At 42.5% G+C, this 21,818-nt stretch overlaps 1 protein-coding gene across 5 annotated transcripts; it reads right to left on the bottom strand.

Annotated features, from left to right (window-relative positions):
* Window positions 1-6,509: 6,509 nt before the first annotated feature.
* LOC139580673 (casein kinase I-like) lies at window positions 6,510-17,517 on the bottom strand. 5 transcript variants are annotated; one of them, XM_071409567.1, is made up of 10 exons: window positions 17,067-17,517; window positions 11,024-11,134; window positions 10,462-10,610; window positions 9,996-10,224; window positions 9,738-9,908; window positions 9,350-9,498; window positions 9,019-9,205; window positions 8,764-8,903; window positions 8,098-8,173; window positions 6,510-7,035 (listed from the first exon to the last, which is right to left on the bottom strand). In XM_071409567.1, the coding sequence occupies exons 1-9, from the start codon at window positions 17,140-17,142 to the stop codon at window positions 8,141-8,143; spliced, it is 1,245 nt and encodes a 414-aa protein (XP_071265668.1). In that variant the 5' UTR covers window positions 17,143-17,517; the 3' UTR covers window positions 6,510-7,035; window positions 8,098-8,140. The 5 variants fall into 5 exon arrangements, with proteins under 5 accessions (XP_071265668.1, XP_071265670.1, XP_071265669.1 ...); XM_071409569.1 differs by having other exon boundaries at window positions 9,019-9,187; XM_071409566.1 differs by having other exon boundaries at window positions 6,897-7,035; window positions 8,098-8,168.
* Between the last annotated feature and the right edge of the window lie 4,301 nt (window positions 17,518-21,818).

The following is a 21,818-nucleotide window of genomic DNA, read 5'->3' as shown; positions in this document are numbered from 1 at the left end:
GATGTTCCCACTCTGGCTGAATTCCTAATGGAATTACACATTACTTTGCAAGCCAGCATAAATGTGACTTTCAGGCCTGATGTGGCCTGTGAACCATGAGTTTCTGGTCACTGTATTGGGGTAAAATTAGTCCCTTGACATAAGGCCTTATGAAGTATGTATTGGTATAAAGAATTACATTTGAATGATAACATTCACTTGAGATCTCATTTGGTGAAGGCCACAGGACTGAAAATGAATGAATGAAACAACCATGTTTGTCACTCATACAGGGTGGTGACTCTACAATTCACTCGAAAGGCAAGGCATCCTGCTAAGTATGCAAATAAGGCTTTACACTGTTAATTTACCATTTGAAAGTGTGGACATGTATAGACACTGGAACAGTGTTAAATTTAACACTTGATTTAAAACTGGAGAATTTTCTGTGTACAGACCAGCAGGCACACTATTAAATGTTATCTAGAATCGCACTGCCGCAAACACACACTGCTGTGCCCAGAGTACACACACACACACACACACACACACACGCACGCCCAGGCACCCAATAGCGTACATACGAAACCTTGAACTAACCAATTCTTGTCACCGCCTAATCTTGAAGTGACTTCTCTTCAAAGACAAGAAACATCTCTGTAGGCGCAGCGGTCTAAGGCACTGCATCTCAGTGCTAGAGGCGTCACTACAGAGCCTGGTTCGATTCCAGGATTTATCACGACCGGCCGTGATTGGGCCGGGGTAGGCCGTCATTGCAAATAAGAATTTGTTCTTAACGGGCTTGCCTTGTTAAAAAATAGTTAAGACATCTTGTTGGTTTTCCGAACCCAGAATAGGCTTAGCATTGGACTGAGAAGCATGCTCAAATTCTTCATTGAAATATATTTTTTTTAAATAGCTTCTTTAGCAAAGAAAAAATTCTCAAGCAAGAATTGTGCTAGGCCTGTCAGAGGGGAAAACTAGCTCTTATAGAGGTTTGGAACTCTTATTGGTCTATTAACTAATTTACTGCCTAGTGATGTCACCAGGCAGACCCAAACTCCATCCCACTAAAACAGGCTGCAATTTCAGGTTGTTCTTTCAAACCACTCTTACATTAAAAAGGGAATTATCATAATTTTCACAGTATTACTCCAATCTCTTAATGCGGAGATGGATATATAAAAACACAGGTATCACGTTTTTGACTGCACTGGGCCTTTAACTTGTATGGGTATAATATTACCGAGTACATTTTACTTGTTACAGTAAGGTCTAAGTGCTTGGTGAAATGTTATGAGAACATCTCTCGATGTTGAGATAAATATCACTTGTTTCTTTCAATGAACAACACATCTTCAGCCAGTAACCTAACATGCATCTTAGTTTCTAATACAAATATATTTTACTCCATGAACTGCTGAGTTAAACGTATCTATACAAGTTTCTTAAGCCTCATTTTACATGTATTTCTCTGTCTTCCACTGTAAGGACTTTGTTACAGCTGAGGTGTTTGTCTGGTAAACCACGTTGAAATGGACAGTTCTCATACTGAGGATATCAACGTGTCACGTGGCTGCTAGAATGCTGTTTGTTTCAAATACCAAGTGTTTATGCTGAGAAGTGGAGTAAGAATGTTGGCAGTCTACAGATGGGAGTCTACAAAGATACTGTTTTGTATTGTTGGTGTATCTAAACGTAACCAAACAAAACACTACACAACTGTCAGGATTTTTTTTAATCTGAAAAGGGGATCCCTTAACATGTGACAGGATGTGACATTATAGCTAAGCATCATAGCTAAACCCCAGCCCAGTCTCCAACCCACTGATTTGTAATATGAAGGACAACCTATTTTATACATGGAGTATACAAAACATTAAGAACACCTGCTCCTTCCATGACATTGACTAACCAGGTGAATCCAGGTGAAAGCTATGATACCTTATTGATGTCACCTGTTAAATCCACTTCAATCAGTGTAGATGAAGTGGAGGAGACAGGTTAAAGAAGGATTTTTAAGCCTTGAGACAATTGAGACATGGATTGTGTATGTGTACCATTCAGAGGGTGAATGGGCAAAAAAAAAGATTGAAGTGCCTTTGAACAGAGTTTTAGTAAGTGCCAGGCGCACCGGTTTGAGTGTGTCAAGAACTGCAACGCTGGAATAGTCCACCGGCCAAAGGACATCCAGCCAACTTGACATATGCCTGTGGAACGCTTTCGACACCATGTAGAGTCCATGCCCCAACGAATTGAGGCTGTTCTTTTGGGCAAAAAGGGGGGGGTGCAACTCAATATTTGGAAGGTTCTTTGTTATACTCAGTGTATAGTAGTTCTTTATTAAACCTGACACATTGGCATCTGAAGATGCTGTGAAATTGAATATGGCCATATAAAAGCTGATTACCCAATAATAGAATAGATAAACTCAGCAAAAAATGAAATGTCCTCTCACTGTCAACTGCGTTTATTTTCAGCAAACTTAACATGTATAAATATTTGTATGAACATAAGATTCAACAACTGAGACATGAACTGAACAAGTTCCACAGACATGTGACCAACAGAAATGGAATAATGTGTCCCTGAATAAAGGGGGGGTCAGTATCAGTCAGTATCTGGTGTGGCCACCAGCTGCATTAATTACTGCAGTGCATCTCCTCATGGACTGCACCAGATTTGCCAGTTCTTGCTGTGAAATGTTACCCCACTCTTCCACCAAGGCACCTGCAAGTTCCCAGACATTTCTGGGGGGATTGCTCCTAGCCCTCACCCTCCGATCCAACAGGTCCCAGATGTGCTCAATGGGATTTAGATCCGGGCTCTTTGCTGGCCATGGCAGAACACTGACATTCCTGTCTTGCAGGAAATCACGCATAGAACGAGCAGTATGGCTGGTGGTATTGTCATGCTGGAGGGTCATGTCAGGATGAGCCTGCAGGAAGGGTACCACATGAGGGAGGAGGATGTCTTCCCTGTAACGCACAGCGTTGAGATTGCCTGCAATAACAACAAGTTCAGTCCGATGATGCTGTGACACACCGCCCCAGACCATGACGGACCCTCCACCTCCAAATCGATCTCGCTCCAGAGTACAGGCCTCAGTGTGACGCTCATTCCTTCGACAATAAACGCGAATCCGACCATCACCCCTGGTGAGACAAAATCGCGACTCGTCAGTGTGGAGCACTTTTTGCCAGTCCTGTCTGGTCCAGCGACGGTGGGTTTGTGCCTATAGGCGAAGTTGTTGCCATCCTGTACCTGTCCTGCAGGTGTGATGTTCGGATGTACCGATCCTGTGCAGATGTTGTTACACGTGGTCTGCCACTGCGAGGATGATCAGCTGTCTGTCCTGTCTCCCTGTAGCGCTGTCTTCGGTGTCTCACAGTACGGACATTGCAATTTATTGCCCTAGCCACATCTGCAGTCCTCATGCCTCCTTGCAGCATGCCTAAGGCAGGCACGTTCACGCACATGAGCAGGGACTCTGGGCATCTTTCTTTTGGTGTTTTTCAGAGTCAGTAGAAAGGCCTCTTTTTAGTGTCCTAAGTTTTCATAACTGTGATCTTAATTGCCTTCCGTCTGTAAGCTGTTAGTGTCTTTAACGACTGTTCCACAGGTGCATGTTCATTAATTGTTTATTGTTCATTGAACAAGCATGGGAAACAGTGTTAAAACCCTTTACAATGAAGATCTGTGAAGTTATTTAGATTTTTACGAATTATCTTTGAAAGACAGGGTCCTGAAAAAGGGACGTTTCTTTTCTTTTTTTGCTGAGTTTAGTATTTTGATATTTTTGTCAGCTGTTGAATTGTCTATTACAATGAAGTCACTTGATGACAAGTTTACCACTTATCCCAGCCAAACACACATTGCTCTGCTCTACAAAGGTTCGCTTTGCACTTGTAAAACTGTGTGTAGTCAGTATTGTCCTAACCTCTGCTCTGTTTGTATCTTGTTCTGCCTGTCTGTGTGAGATCTTTGTATTTATGAATTCTAGAAAAACAGACACAAAACCTCAAATACACAATCGTGTCCATGAGCACCCTCTGCTGGGTATTTGTTGATTGTAAAACTTGCGGATTTATTCAATACCTATTTTTCTGAGATACTGTGTAGTTAGTTTCCTGACGTGTTGCTATGCCAACCTAATAAATATATTATTTTGAGAAAGTGCTTGAATAGTGGTTGACTCTTCAAATGCTATAATGGGTATGTTATAAAACACACATACATGTTAGTTAGGCCAACTCTCCAATCATCTTAGGCAAGATTTGTGTTGTACAGAACCCTAGCTGGGGGCAGTGTATTGGTGGTAGAGCTGTGCCAAATAAATAACGGCCCTTAATCACTTCAAATGGGATTGAGAACCATTATTAACACAATTGGTAGTGTATCTCAGTTGACTGAATCATGTTTTTTTTTGCTGAGGTACAGCATCTGAGGGGTGTACTACAAAGCAAGACCAAGAAGTTAGCCAGCTAACTTTTGAATTTTTTGAAAGATAAGCTTGAAATGGGCACGGCTTAATTGACTCAACAACCGAACACATGTTTAGCTTTCTTAACGAAGCAGGAAAATCAAGTGTTTATTTCTGGTTGTTTATCAAAGTTAGCTGGCTAAGTCATTGATTCTGCATTGTAGTATACCCCTCGAGAGCGTTCAAGGCTGTCTAATAACGCCCTCTAAGGGTCTTTGGGCGTAACACAACCCTTTCTCACACTCTTTTGGCCAACACAGGGATGGTTTGTATTTTAGTATGATAATGAAAATCTTTTTTTCCCTCATTCTTCCCCTCTAATCAAGGACTCATTTAGACCTAAGACAAAAGGTGTCAGGTAAAACAGAGCAATACCCCTGATCTAGATCATCTCAAATATAGGGTGATAGACATTTACTAATTTATTAAATCCTCTTTGTGTCTTGAGGCATCCACAAGAAAGCCCTACTGCTTCCGGTCTGCGGCCTTCTTGGTTAGGGTTCCATAGGTTAGGTCTCTTCCCCTCAGGTGTCCAGCGTAGGGCAATTGCAGTGTGCGCATCTAGTGGTAGTCTGCACACAGGTTAAGACATCAAATATATAAACTATATATACCTTTTCTTTCTACGTTTGAAAATGAAAGCACACAGGGTACAAGTACTTCATTTATTTACAGTTTTTAAAGTACACAAATACAGTGGCAAATACAAATGAGAGATAAAGTAATATTCTTTCAGAGCTGGTAGCTTAGTTAATTACACATAGAAGGGTGAGTCAGTGATTGACCAAACTGCCCATGGGTCAAACCATAGGATAAAATGATTAGTCAGGAATCAGGCCTGCATTAAAATGGTTCTATAGGGGTGAACCAAAAATACACATTTTGCTGACTGAGGTTGAGTTGAATATCCCAAACTCTTGCTCCACACTCTTTGCTGAAGACCAGTAAAGAGATTTGGCGCGTTACTCTGCCCAGGTGTTGCTAACGCATGTCAGATCTTACAAAGCATGGATAGGTATTTAACGTATCAGCTAACCACGTTATAGCGATCTCATGCCCGACAGCAGTCGATGTGGCACACAATCATTGGTTGATGCATGCAACGTCTGAACAGGGTCACGCGACCATTGAGTTGAACGTCAAAGACCATAGCCCACCCAAGAGAAGTGTCAATCGGTTCATTATCAGGAGATAGACAAAGTAAACACAGATGTTTAGTTAAGTGCACTTGCCCCTGCTTGTAGCCACATCAGTGCAGAACCATTTAATTTCTCAAAACATGTACAAATAACACCAGTGTTCACATCATGGAGCCAATAAGAAAATATAAAAATGTCAGTTCACAATCAATAAAACAAAATCATTGTTAAATGGCTGCTATTTTAAACTGACACTTAAGTCTCTCTGTGCGAGTGCTCTCAATTTTTGTGAATTTGAGGCACTCCAACTAAAACGATCCTGCACTTCATCTTTTTGGACAGACACAGCAAAAGCCTGGGCACGGACAATGATTATGACAGCCCAAAACTGGACCGAACCAGACCGATTATAGGACAGTGATGTCACACTTTTGAGCAGACCCAATGTAAGAAACCCAACCCAAATTCACCTCAAAAAGTAAACATCTATATTACATGTATTTCACAGCTTAGAAATATTACAAATAACAGGAAATGAGCATGTAGATCTGTACAGTAGTCCATGAGAGACTGTCTTGGTTGGGGAGAAGAGGAAACCTTTACGGGGCCCTCCTATACATATACAACTTGAGCAACTTTGACCATAAAACCCCATCTAGAAATACAGATGAGAATTTCAGATGTGATTTAGAGTTGAAACCCTACACATTAGCAGTTCAAAGGGAGGCTGAGTGTTAAAACATGCAAATAGTATGTACTACAAATGGCTTTAGAGTTACAGACCAGAGCAGTGAAAACAATAGAAAACCAGCTAGTGGTCAGAGAAAACAGATCTGTAAATAAGTACAAATGAAAAGCAGTACACCCAAAACGACCCATTTAAAACAGAGCCGCAATCTTGGATCAGCTCTTTTCATATCAGATTTATTATGTAGTAATGTACAGTGGGAGTAGAAATGAGTGTCTTTATTGACAACGTGCCATGGATGAGGAGTAGTACCCACGGCAATAACGGTTGTCGTTTCAGTCTTAAAAGAACTCTGTTAGATCGCCATCACAGCGAAGACCACAGTCTCTGCACAGGCATGGAAAATGTCTCTGGGAAAAGAGGTCACAGATGTGGTACTTATTTCTAAGTTTCTTTATCAAAACAATTGTAAGTGTTCAGGAGAGAGTAGAGAAAGGGAGCATAGAGGGAGAGAGAGACCGAGTGGGCAAGGAACAAGATAACTAGTGTGAAAGAAAGGAACAACCAGACACTGCCAGGTCAGGAGAGAGGTGGTCTTCCGATGGTTTCTGTAGTAGTTAGCGAGCTGGCTGCCGATTGGTTGAGCCAGGCTTGGCGCAGTCCTCTGCTGTGCCAGTGGCATTTTGGGTCTTGTCTCATCGAGGCGCTGCAGAGTGGAGGCCACCAGGAATCATGCCAGACACCAACTGAGGGGAGAAGAGAGAGGGGAGGGGTCAACTTTTATACTCACATACCTTTACAGCAGGCGGGGATCTCTACTCTCGCTTCTCTGCATGCAATCTCCATCTTATCATTAAATATACTGAACTATACTTACATTATTACTCAATTTCATCTACACAACACTGCACTTAAATTTAAATAAAAATACCAGACGTGAAACATCAGAAGTTTCAAAACCATATCATGCATGAAGGCATGACAATAGATTAATATTGTCACATTGCTCAGCAGAAACAGCAGTATTTCCATGTAGTGCAGAAGATATGCTGAGGGTGATACATAGCGTGAGAGATGAAGGCAAGCAGCGATGGGCCACATGGCCTCAGTCTGGTGTGTCATTCACTCATCAGAACCAGAAAATAAAATGCAGTATATGCTTTCAGACATAGCAAATCTTTAGCTTGGTGATAATTTCCAGAGACCTATGAAAAACCATGCAGCATTGAGCAGTGGTAAAAGCCAAGGGAGACAAGGGTTTGAAGGACACACGCACCCACCCCTCCTATAGGTAAGACTGGGGAGTTAGGAGCAGGATAGGAACCAATGCAGTCACATGCTGGAGAATGTCAGACAGGCATCACCACAGTCCAACCACTGCAACAAGTCACAAGCACTGTGCTGAGGATAGGTCACAGAGCTAGGTAGGGTAACAGCCAGAAATAGCAGAAACACTGGTTCCACACGTGGGTTTGTTATCACAAGGTTGGAATGCACCGCTCCAGTTCTCAAGGGAGACAGTGTCAGATGCATCAGAATAACTGAGGCATCTGGTCCAATAGGACCTGGCCAGTCAGGCTCATTGAATGATCAATACGCTATGAAAGGGAGTAGGCTGGCCAGCTGACTAACAAAAAGTAGTTCCTTTTGTCATCAGCTGTTAACATTGAAGCTACTTGTCTCAACTCCCTTTCATAACGTACATCAGAGAGGAACGAGAGCCTGCAGACAGACAGTACTTCCCATTAGGACTGGAGGTGTGCATCCCTGGTGCTTTAGGACCCAGCGCCAGCCTCAGCGGGACTCACCCAGTGTGGCCATCGGGCCATCACACAAGGATATGGCGAGCATCTAGTTGGCGTGATTGTCGAAGGGAATGCTATTCTGAGGTTAGGGGAGGGAGAGAGAAGGCCATAGGTCAAGTCAGACAACTGGATCTGGGTCTGTAGTATGGCATGCTTACTATAACACACCAATGTGTGGGAGATAAAAACTACAACTCCCATGATCACCTGGTGGAAATGTAAAGAGATCGCCAAGGAGAATAGGGTGATGTTGCCTAAGGAGGGGCTATTTCGTTATAGTGTCCTCTTCAGTACCCTCAATCCTGGGGTGAATTTCCTTCCCTGCATCTTGTCCTTTAGTCTTGTTTAGCAGACTAAAGCCAGGGGCCTTTACTTAGCTAGTTGAAGTGCCTCCCTCCAATAAACATCTTCATGTTTATTGATGTCTTGAATCATGTTGATGCAAGCCAGGCCTTATTGATGCACTCCTAGACTTACAGCTAGCTACTCCTTATTGAGATCCAAAGTCAAGAGACATTCCTGTTTAGGTTTTGACTATAGACAACTTTATTGGTTCTGTTCTGCATATTCCTCTGGAGGGGTGGGTCATGATGGGCGGTGGTCGTATGAGGTCAGGAATGTTCTGGTGAGGGCCGAGGGGGTGCGTCTGGGGATGGGACGAGCTTGTACCTGTGAGGTGGACATGCGAGAGGTGTCCTGGTGTCCCGTCAGGTCGGACGAGGAGACGTTAACGGGAGCTCCCCGGTGAAGCCGCATGCTCACTTTTCTCTCCCGTTCCATACCGGACGCCGGTCGTGGAGACATGTTGGCTAGAGGAGAGAGAAAGAGACAGGAGAAACAAATACTTCCTGACCATGACAAGAGACAATCACATTATTATGTAAACCATACATCAAAGTGTGTGAGAGAGAGAGAGACACTAACCTGTGTGTGAGGTGGGTGTGAGGGGTGTAGGCGGCGCCGGATCCTGTGTTCCTCGGGGTCGTCCTGAGGCGGCTGGGAGTCCCCTGGCCCCAGGGTTTCTGCCGTGTCTCAGCCTATCCTCTCTGTCCCTCCGCTCCCGCTCCGCCTCCTCCGCTGCACGGTTGGCCCCCTTGGAATTAGGGGCAGTCAGAGGGGTAGAAATGGAGACTAGATCAGAAAACTGCCACTGAGGTACCATTGGCTAATGGTTAAGAGGCTTATTAAGATGTGCAATAAAAACAGTATATGTTTAATAGATTGTTAATTAACAATGAATAGAGGCAGTACTCACAAACTTGAGCATGTTCCAGTCAAAGACGTAGTCGTAGGAGAAGCCCTGTCTGTGGAACAGGTTTCTGAACAGCTGTCTCAGGTACGAGTAGTCCGGCTTGTCATCGAACCGCAGAGAGCGACAGAAGTTCAGGTAGGTGGAGAACTCCGCTGTGAGGAGGGAGAAAAGTGTTAGAATCCTTTATTATCATCCTGTGGGGAAATTCTTTCACATTTTACTTTACAGGGTCACAGCATGGCCTCTGAAGAAGTGCAGGAACATTACAGACAATCAAATGAACAAAGACAATCCTACACTGTCATAGATATCCATACCTAAGCACAGAGTAGGAGTGTGTTTGTCCAAATCAACTATGCTAAAACCAGGAATGATAAATCAGACTACTTACAGGGGTATCCCTTGCAGAGCACCTCGATAGGGGTGGACATCTTCTTCTCGCTGATGCGTTCGTACTTCTGCCTCTTGGTGGCGGCCTTGAGGCCCTGCCAGGGCAGAGAGCCCAGGTTGAAGTACATCAGGACGTAACCCAGAGACTCCAGGTCATCACGACGAGACTGCTCTGTAGAGAGAGGGAGGGAGAAAGTCACACACTGGCCCTGTTTGAATAGTGTGTGGATCAATGTCCAGGTGTGTGTGTGTAACCTACCTATCCCCAGATGTGTGTTGATGGATGCATAGCGTGCCGTGCCGGTCAGGTTCTTGTTCTCACGGTAGGGGATGTGCTGGTGTGTGCGGGCGTCGCGGTACTTCTTGGCCAGGCCAAAGTCAATGATGTACACCAGGTTGCCCTTCTTGCCCAGGCCCATCAGGAAGTTGTCAGGCTTCACATCTCTGTGGATGAAGTTCTTAGAGTGGATGTACTCAATACGACTGATCTGAAAAATAAAAGTTTTTTTTCACATACATAAGAGCAGGAGTGAACACTACTCCTCCTGGAGAGCTTTACTTTGCGCTTCTAATTTGCTAACAAATAATAGCTAGCGAACATGCAAGCAAATTTCATAGCATATAGTGGTCATAACTTCAGAAGATACAAGTGGCCCTAATAGCCAGCATAAGAGCTGAGTATTTAATGCTGTTGGTGAACACCAGCTCCGTCAGTTGTGTCTCACCATCTGGTCAGCCAGCAGCAGGACAGTCTTGAGGCTGAACTTGCGGGAGCAGAAGTTGAACAGATCCTCCAGACTGGGGCCTAGCAGCTCCATCACCATCACGTTGTAGTCTCCCTCTGCTCCACACCACTTTATTGTAGGGATGCCCACTGTAAGGGAAGAAACACACATGGGAGGTTAGAAGTGGGAAAGCAACTGATGACTTCAACTTAATCATGGTCAGTTAATCTGTTTTTAAACCCATCTCTAGTTCACTTAAATCCCATTCTATATTGGGTTTAATGTGATTTCCTGTGTGGTGTTTCTCTGGCTCTGTGATCGGATGACAGGTTCCACTGAGTCCACTCTCTCAGGCTGCTGGCTGGCATGACTGGACTGACTGACTCATGTGGATGACTGCCTGCCTCCTTGTCCAGCGATGTGAAAACCACATTAACATGGGGGAAGTTGGGGTGGGGGGAGCACGACAGCAATGGAGAGGGTAGAAGAGGAGAGATAGACCAGGACTGATAGCCCACAGCAAGGTCTGGCCCATGTATTATGGTTTAGACCCAGGTCTCACCTCCTCCCTGCATCATCTTGTAGATCTTGCTCTCGATGTGGAGCTGTGGGTGCTTGGTCTTCACACATTCCAGCTTGATGGCCACCTCCTCTCCCACTGAGATGTCTGTGCCTGGGGGACAAAGAGAAGGACTATCGATAAAAAATGTATGGAGATGAATAGAGACTGGTTTTACTGATTTTGGTTCACAGAGCATGATTTATGCTTAGAAATGTTTATGGCCTGGATGTTTTTTTCCTGACCACGAAGGGAGGGGAAACTCTGGGCCCTTGTGATGTGCATGTCCCTGCTGACTGAGCATTGCAGCACAGACGGGGGATACACAGTGCATTCAAAAGTATTCAGACTAGGGTTGCAAAGGGTCGGAAACTTTCCGGTAAATTTCCCAAAATTTTCCATGGGAAGTTAAGCCCGGGAATTTAGCTGAAATTCATTGAAAAAGTTAGCTTATAACAGTGAACCTTTTTGTGGGATACACACAAAGAAATTCTTGTGGCATATTTTGGTTAAACTATCCCCAATTCAATGGAATTGCAACCCTCTGCATGCACAGTACATTCTTCCATCACATGTACAGCTGATTCTCAAGATCTTGCACACTAATGATATGCTATTGAGCCCACACTACTACACTATCTGAGCCAAGGACTACATGCTTTCTGGTAAGTTTTGATTACAAAACGTATTGTGGGGTGAACATATTTTATATGACATACATCATTTTTTGTTAACTAGTAAATAGTAGCCTACAGCAAAGTGTGTTTAAATCATTTCTAACTTGTTAAATTCTGCTAGTTAGTTTTTGCTACCATGTGGGTTTTAGCTTGCTTGAGCCTGCTAACTGAGGAGTGTTAATTCACCTGTTTCCATACATATTTCATTTAAAAAGCAACGAAATCTTACAAAGGAGTTGTTTAATCTAACTGCTTAACTATTTATCTGTACATGGAATTGTATATTTGGGTTTTCTTTGCAATTTTTTCCCCAATCATTACAGGAAAATGCCCCGAGCACTATCTGATGTGTGGAGACATTTCACTGCAGCTAATGTAGAAGCTGTGTACATTTGCAAATACTGTGCCAAATCATATGTGAAGAATGCAACAAAGATGCAGAATCATCTGGCCAAGTGCATAAAGTTCCCTCAGCACTCACAACCTCTGACAAGTCCCTCTACTTCTATTCGAGGTGAAAATGATGAATCAGACACCTTATCGATAGCAACAGCTCATGTTTTTTTGACTCAATGGAGGAACATAGTCAGAGAATTGCTGATGAATGTCTTGCTCGAGCATGCAACTGGGTCACCTCTGATGCTCACAGGCAATGTGTATTGGAAGAGATTTCTGAATATTCTCCTCCCAGCATACACCCCTCCAACCAGACAGGCTTTATCTACTAATTTGCTGGATGCAAAGTTCAACCGAGTTCAAGCAAATCATAGAGAAAGCAGACTGTATTGCAATCATCTCTGATGGGTGGTCGAATGTTCGTGGGCAAGGAATAATTAACTACATAATCTCCACCCCTCAACCATTATTCTACAAGAGCACAGACAAGGGACAACAGACCAGGGAAGGGGAGTAGAGAGTGAGTCGGGGCCCATCCCTCCCTGCACAGTGGTTGTCACTAGTTACCAGAGACAAAAAATCCAAATGGGCAATATTGTACAAATCAATATAAACAGAAATTAGCTTTCTGGTCTTAATTTAAAGTTAGGCATGATGTTAGCAGTGTGGTTAAGGTTAAAATCAGATTTTAAGAAGATAAATTGTAGAAATACCCATTATTATGACTTTGTGGCTGTGGTCATTTGTGTTGACCCTGCCCAGCAACAGTGAAAACATGAATTCAGAGTGATTCGAGCAGCTATAGAGGGCCAGCAGAGCAGAGACTATAGAGGAACATTACCCAGGAACATGAAATTATGTTTAATATGTGAAAAATGGTCCAAGGTGTTACATAAGACTCAGCTTGAAGAGTTACAATGTAAAACACTTTAGTACTGGGCCTACCTCTCTTTGCGCTGCTTGCAAAAGGCCCTTTTCATACAAAGTGGAAAAAAAGGGCAATATGAGTTTTTTTTTAAATGCATTGAAGATGTGCACATTTGATGCGCTGTGTGTTAGTAGAGGGAAACGGGAGCTTTTCATATCTGCCATTTCATTTCAAAAGTAGGCTTACAGTCCATGTGTGACTCAGACCATTTCCTGAAAAGCACTTTACTTAACACCTCCATGCACGCACACACAATAACATGTTGAATGAATCATACATGTGGTTACATAAAGGGGAATGCATTAGTCCACACTGGAGAGCAGAGCAGAGGGAAATACAGCTGACTGGAGCTTCCCTTCCCCTCTGTGTGTGTAGGACGGGTCACCACACACCTGCGTGTGTGCCCCCCCCCCCCCCAAACTGACACCTGAGGAGTACGCAGAAACACACAGGTGACCTAGGATAGGGGAAAATCCACCCCTCGCTGACATTATATTGTCTGTCCCATTACAAAGCCTATTACAATGGATAAGAACTAGACACATGGGACAGACATCATTCATAACGGTTTAGCCTTCCAAAACATGGATTACTTCATGTGCATTGATAAAATGCAGTGTTTTTTTTTTTTTTTTTTTTATCTACAGAGTTGGCAATCAAGTCTGTATGCTCTAGCAATTAAAACACATTTGAACAAATTGTACTTCATGTGTACTTCAAACTATATGAACGCAACATAGTTCTATTGGTGTCAGAATGTTTTAATGTTTCAATATTTTCTAGGCTTGATGAAGAGGCAGGCAGCCTAGGAAGGCGCAGAAGGCGCAGCAGCGCCTCTTCAACCTCAGGAGGCTGAAGAAATTCGGCTTGTCACCAAAAGCACTCACAAACTTCTACAGATGCACAATCGAGAGCATCCTGTCGGGCTGTATCACCGCCTGGTACGGCAACTGCTCCGCCCACAACCGTAAGGCTCTCCAGAGGGTAGTGAGGTCTGCAGAACGCATCACCGGGGGCAAACTACCTGCCCTCCAGGACACCTACACCACCCGATGTCACAGGAAGGCCATAAAGATCATCAAGGACAACAACCACCCAAGCCACTGCCTGTTCACCCCGCTATCATCCAGAAGGCGAGGTCAGTACAGGTGCATCAAAGCAGGGACCGAGAGACTGAAAAACAGCTTCTATCTCAAGGCCATCAGACTGTTAAACAGCCACCACTAACATTTAGCGGCCGCTGCCAACATACTGACTCAACTCCAGCCACTTTAAAAATGGGAATTGATGGAAATTATGTAAAAATGTACCACTAGCCACTTTAAACAATGGCACTTAATATAATGTTTACATACCCTACATTACCCATCTCATATGTATATGTATATACTGTACTCTATATCATCTACTGCATCTTGCCATCTTTATGTAATACATGTACCACTAGCCACTTTAAACTATGCCACTTTATGTTTACATACCCTACAGTACTCATCTCATATGTATATACCGTACTCTATACCATCTACTGCATCTTGCCTATGCCGTTCTGTACCATCACTCATTCATATATCTTTATGTACATATTCTTTATCCCTTTACACTTGTGTGTATAAGGTAGTAGTTGTGGAATTGTTAGGTTAGATTACTTGTTGTTATTACTGCATTGTCGGAACTAGAAGCACAAGCATTTCGCTACACTCGCATTAACATCTGCTAACCATGTGTATGTGACTAATAAAATTTGATTTGATTTGATTTGAGAGATAAAGATGTTCTAGGCCTGGTTATACAATCCAGCTAGGGTGTCAAAAGGAAAACAACCACGCCATATCCTTAGTGGTTTGGAGCAGTGGTGGGTGGGGTGGGCTGGATTACCTTATTAAAACCACGACTCTTATTGCAGGTTTACTCCTCTAAAAACATCTACTCAGCCCTACACGATTCATGTCTGTTGAGTTGGAACATTGAGCTACATTGGAGTTGGACATGCGGTTTCTCATCTGCATACTTGACTTGGCCTCTATTGGTTGACCCGTCATCATATGTTGCTTGTTTGTTGTTCTTGAAGCGCTTTGAGATTCTATGAAAAGCACTATAGAAGTTTAATAACTTATACATGTGCAACACAATTCATATATCGACCATAACTGCAGCCATGCAAGAACATAGAAATCATCTACTTTTCCCAGTCAGTGTCTCTGAACACGAATATGCACAAACAGTGCATTTAACAACTCAAAGACGGGAATAACATTTGCCACAAAATGTTTCCAGTCAGTATCCAAATGACCCAATCCTTTCAAAACAAAACATCCAACAACAAGCAACTGAGAAGCAAGTCAAGCAGCCTTTTGGCCTTACATGGGGTTTAGAACTATTTGTTTAGAAAAGGGGAAGAGGTGGCGGGATGGGGTTTGGAGCTGTGACTCGTGACAGGCTAGTACAGACAGACAGGACATAGATAGGGCAGTAGTAGGCGTTAAACATCTGACTTTCCCATATCATGTTACACACAGACGGTTTGTGAAACAACGACATGGCTGTTTGAAACTTTGCTGATGTCATCCACATCAACAATAAGCTCTTTCTGCCTGTATACACTAACTGCCATGTGCTACAGTAGTGCCAAGAAGCTGGACAATTGTGTCGAACCCTGTAGCTGGACAAGATGTGCTACTGTGCTACTGCTTCAACTCAACAAGAGGAATTCCTACAGTCACCTGAAAACGCATACAATGAGGATAGGACATACACCAAATTCAGAAACTCTATGAGGCCCTGTAAAAACCCATTTAGCATTTAACATAGGAATACTCCTCCCTATTACGCATAGGAAAACATGACTCCACGAAGCATACCAGCATTATGACAACAGTTACAGTTATGGCATGACAAGATTCAAACTCACTCTTGCAAAAACAGGAAGTGTTCAGTGACCTTTGTGACAAAAGTATGTGTAAGCTAAACCCTGGAGGTGATGATAACATATCAGAATGTAATTTCAGTTGGCCTCTGACTGATGATTCTGGACCACTGGAAAAAACAGAGTGCCCAGCCTCTAAACACACCACACAAGCAACAGTCAACACAACTGCTAAGGGGGAGTTGACCCCTGCCAAGACTGAGTGACAAATGGTTGAAACTAGCCACAACAATGCATTACAGCAATGTTACCTTAAACTAGACAGAAATACTGTCATTGATAGTAGCGTGCCTAAATTCTAAGACAGCCACCGCAGCAAACAAATGGAAGCTACAGGACAGTACACTTGTGGGTAACGTTAACTAGGTCAGAACTTCACCATGCTTCATTCTAAAAATGTGGGCAAGTGCCACTGCCTGGAGGGCAGAGCTGAGAACAGGATATTTGGCTAGCTCTAATGCAGCTAGCGAACTGCCCTTCATCCCTTGAAATTTGACAGATGGGATGTATACTGGCAAACTCAGTTGGGGTGGGTGACTTGTCCTTCAGTATGTCTGTCAAGTGAACTCTGCCTTTAAAAAAAAGCCATCCATGATCCAGCAGGGGCATGCCTATGCTGTTTGAAAACCAAACATTTAGTAGACATGAATAACAATCAAGCCGTTTCCAGATTACATTGACTAGGTAGGTAGTCATCTCTGAACTAATAATGACAATTAGGCCTAGCTGGTTACCTGCTTGGCTTTAGCTGTCCTGCAGTTTTGTGAAACTGTCATGGGCTTTGCTTGGATAGAGGCATCTCAATTTGACTAGCTAACGTTAGCTGGTTAGTGGCTATTCTAACGTTATTTCCTCATACTGACTGTATATAGCTAGTTAACGTTACTGGCTTGCCAAAGGGACAAGAGGTGCTGAGAATTGACAGCTTGTTTTATGTTATTCACAATCCAAGCAACATGGTTAAAGTACAACGTAATGTTGCGAAGGTAAGCTTGTTTATCAGGTTAGTGACGGTGTTTGGTAACTAGTACAGCAGCTAGCGCTAACTAACTAGCATACGGTAACGTTATTGTGTAGCTAATATTGTTGAGAATGTAGCTATTAATTAACGTTACTCACCTAAATAGATGTCTCCAAAGGATCCACTTCCAATTTTCCTTCCCAGCCTGTATCGGTTTCCCACTCTTAATTCCATGGTTCAATGTTATTCTTACGAAGCAATCTTCAGAATGTGTTGTTTTGAAAAATCCACCCTGGTGTTTTTGACCTCTTTGGTTACCTAACCACCCCAAATATCACCTTACTTTGCTGGTATACAAACTCCTTTATTCAGACGCCCCCCTCCCCTGAATAATAGAAGATGATTAAATTCCTTCTGTAACAATCCAACTTTCACCATCCCTTTTATACCTATGTCTTTTTCAGAACACAACGATATTGGTATTGCCAAAAGCTTAGAACGTGTAGACTATGTTCTTGCTTTTTAAAATATAATCTTTCCCGAAATGAAGCAGGATGGAGACGGATTTTGATGGAAGCTTCTTCCCCACTGTAGGATTGTCCTTCGTTGTGGACTGGCTGTTACTCGCCTGTGACATCACTTGTCCTAGCAACCCTGCGCAGGTCACATAAAAAGGGACGGTGCATTGGTCTTTGGAAATTATAAATTATTCTAGTGTTTAGACCTACATTGTATCAAGAAAGACAAGATTGTTACACTGAATAAAACAATCAATCCAACAATACTAAAGACATACTAACATGTTTATAAACAGGACTTTTACAGTCTTTTCATTATAAAAATCAATATGGGCAATGATAGTGAAACTGAAAAAAGTGAGTCTGGTCACACAGTATGTTGAAGTTGCCCCAACTAAGGCCATTATGCGCCCCAAATGGCACAATATTCCTTATTTTGTGTACTACTCTTGACCAGAGACCTATGAGCCATGGTCAAAAGTAGTCAACTGGGGAATAGGGTGCCATTTGGGATGTTGAGACTGATGTAAGGTGTTATGTGGTTCCTCCTAATTAGGTTAGGATTTTTGGGTCCCACTGGCGTGATGTCACAGTGGCGAAGGCAGGGATGTACTGTGACCTGAATTTGAGGCCAAATCAACAGAGAGGACAACAACAGAAAGCAAACACAGGCAAGCAAGCACATGCGTACCAACGTATGTGCGCATGAAAGCACACATACACACACACACACACACACACACACACACACACACACACACACACACACACACACACACACACACACACACACACACACACACACACACACACACACACACACACACACACACACATACATACATACATACATACATACATACATACATACAATAAACAAACAGATAGAGATAGACAAGTTATATCAGGGATAAGTCCTGTCCTGCTCTCTCTCAGTAATCCTGTGACACAGCCACTCGTCTGGGGCTGAATAGACCAAAATACCCTAAATATACAGGATTATTTAGTAAGGGAGCAGGAAAAAGGCCAAATGAATCCATAAACCTTGCATGGCCTAGTTGTTTTGTATTGTGCTGGGGGAGCTTGCAGGTTGTAATAGTTGGTAGGCACATCCATTACTTTGCCATTCAGAATTCGAACAGTATCAGTTCTTGTTCTACTCAGAATTAAATATTCAAACTGCAGTAAAAAACTGATGATGAAGGCTGTATGCATAAAAGAAAACATACCCTTCCTGCCGTGGATGGAGCATGAGAGAGGTGGAAGTAGGTTGATAAGCTCACTCTCTCTCTTGCGGCAACATCTCTGATGACTGCAGTTATTTCTGCTAAGTAGGGAACTGGGTCAGCGTCAAACTTTTCCTTGGGACATATTATCTGAAGGGATGCATGTAGCATAGACACAAATCACTGGCCCATGCCCACAGCTCTGTGCAGGGTCAGGAGAAGCAAATGACCACAGGCTCCTATTCATACTCTGTCTACTGCTCATATAGAGATGGCTCCTATGGTGTTTTGTTCAAAATAGAAACATTTAGTTATTCATTTATTCATGATATTGCCATTAGTCATGTTTTCCCATTTTCCTACTTCAATAGTATTTGTTTTGATTTCTGGACTCTTGTTCAAGATGCCTAAGCAAGTCAGGTCATTGAGATCAAGACATCCCACTGGGCACACACTGGTTGAATCAACATTGTTTCCACGTTATTTCAATGAAATTGATGGGATGCTGAGATATGGTAGTGTCGTGCATGTGAATACATTTGTGTATGTGTGTGTGCGTGTGTATACATTTGCCTGTGTCTCAGGCACAGGAAAACCATCCTAAAAACTTCAATAGGCCTCATTGTACAGTACACACAGTGCCTTCGGAAAGTATTCAGGCCCCTTGACTTTTTCCATATTTTGTTACGTTACAGCCTTATTCTAAAATGGATTAAATAAAAATAAATCCTCAGCAATCTACACACAATACCCCATAACGACAAAGCGAAAACAGAAATCCTCAGCAATCTACACCCAATACCCCATAACGACAAAGCGAAAAGAGAAATACCTTATTTACGTAAGTATTCAGACCCTTCGCTATGAGACTCGAAATTGAGCTCAGGTGCATCCTGTTTCCACTGATCATCCTTGAGATGTTTCTCCAACTTGATTGGAGTCCATCTGTGGTAAATTCAATTGGTTGGATGTGATTTGGAAAGGCACACACCTGTCTATATAAGGTCCCACAGTTGACAGTGCATGTCAGAGCAAATACCAAGCCATGAGGTCGAATGAATTGTCCGTAGAAGTCTGAGACAAGATTGTGTCAAAGCACAGATCTGGGAAAGGGTACCACAAAATGTCTGGGAGAGTAGTCAGGATTGAGGGAAAGATGAACGGAGCAAAGTATAGAGAGATCCTTGATGAAAACCTGCTCCAGAGCACTCAGGACCTCAGACTGGGACGAAGCATCAGTACAGGTGCATCAAAGCTGGGACCGAGAGACTGAAAAATAGCTTCCATCTCAAGGCCATCAGACTGTTGAACAGCCATTACTAACAGAGAGGCTGCTGCGTACATACAGACTTGAAATCATTGGCCACTTTTATAAATGGATCACTAGTCACTTTAATAATGCCTCTTTAATAATGTTTACATATCTTTCATTACTCATCTCACATATATATACTGTATTTTATACCATCTATTGGATCTTGCCTATGCCGCTCAGTCATTGCTCATCAATATATTTATATGTATATATTCTTATCCCATTCCTTTACTTAGATTTGTGTGTATTAGGTAGGTGTTGTAGAATTGTTAGATTACTTGTTAGATATTGCTGCACAACTAGAAGCACAAGAATTTCGCTAGACTCGCAATAACATCTGCTAACCATGTGTATTTGATTTGAGGTTCCAAGACAGCTCAGGAGTGGCATCGGTACAAGTCTCTGAATGTACTTGAGTGGCCCAGCCAAAGCCCGATCGAAGATCTCTGGAGAGACCTGAAAATAGCAGTGCAGCAACACTCCCCATCCAACCTGACAGAGCTTGAGAGGATCTGCAAAGAAGAATGGGAGAAACTGCCCAAATACAGGTGTGCCAAGCTTGTAGCATACCCAAGAATACTCAATGCTGTAATCGCTGCCAAAGGTGCTTCCACAAAGTACTGAGCAAAGGGTCTGAATATAAATGTGTTATTTCATTTTTTTTATACAAATTTGCAAACATTTCTAAAAAACTGTTTTTCCTTTGTCATTATGGAGTATTGTGTGTAGATTGATGAGGGAAAAAAACTATTTAATCCATTTTAGAATAAGGCTGTAACGTAAAAAAAAAAATTGGGAAAAGTCATGGAGTTTGAATACTTTCCAAAGGAAAGTGTATACAGTATTGCATACTGAACAACAACTGAGCAAAAAATAGAATTCTCACAATGTAAATGTCAATTGTATTTCAAAATTTCTAAGAATGTCAAAAACATACATTGAAAATTATGTAAATAAGATTCATTGTCAATATGATGTTTGTGTTGCTCAAGAACAGACAGACAAGTTCTCACTCATGACAGCTGTCAAAGTCCTGGAGGCAACGCCCACTAATCTGAAGAGCGCTTGTGATTTTTGTGATTGGTCACATATGAACCAATCCCTGAAGCTGTTCAGGCACAATTTCTATAGTTTGGGCCACTCACATGGCAGCACTGTTGTTGTTTGGATTGTGTAACGTGCGCTGCACGTGTTTGACAATGCGCAGAGTAGAAGGAGGGAAAGAGAAAGAACAGAGAGAAAAAAAGACAGTATGTAGCTGTAGAAAGAATTTCATAACTGAAACTTGCATGATAGATTTGATCATTATCAAGATGTTTCTAGGTATTAAGCTAAGTCTGATGTAACGTTTAATAAAATGATTTCTTTCTGTAGCCTAAATAATTTCATTGCATATACAGCCAAACCAATTGTTTTTCATTCTTTCTTTGATTAACCTCATCAAACAAACAGCCAATAGCCTACAAAGTAATGCATGTTTGTGATGTGGTCTTATGTGGAAAGGTTTTCTCATTGACCCAAGACTCAGGACAACTATACTATAAGCCCCTTACAATTAGCTAGTGTATGCACAAATAAACACACCACTGCTGCACGTGTTGGAATGCAGCAGGCTAAGTATTTAGCCTGCTGCTTGCCTGCCAATGTGAGGTAAACTAATCCAATCATAGCAGGTACTTTCAGCACTTCCCCTCATGAAAACAATAGGCTGCCATGTAATCTATATTTATGACAACTGAATGATTCTGGGACATAGGCCCACACTCATGTCTAGACACCTGTTGTGGATCACACCAGTACTGTTGAATAACTGGTTAACCTTTCAAAACACAACTTCAGAAAAACTACTTT

The sequence above is a fragment of the Salvelinus alpinus genome, chromosome 7 (assembly GCF_045679555.1).
Source record: "Salvelinus alpinus chromosome 7, SLU_Salpinus.1, whole genome shotgun sequence".
Lineage (NCBI taxonomy): Eukaryota > Metazoa > Chordata > Actinopteri > Salmoniformes > Salmonidae > Salvelinus > Salvelinus alpinus.
Note: the sequence above shows the minus strand (reverse complement) of the source record. Positions and strands in the feature narration are given on the sequence as shown.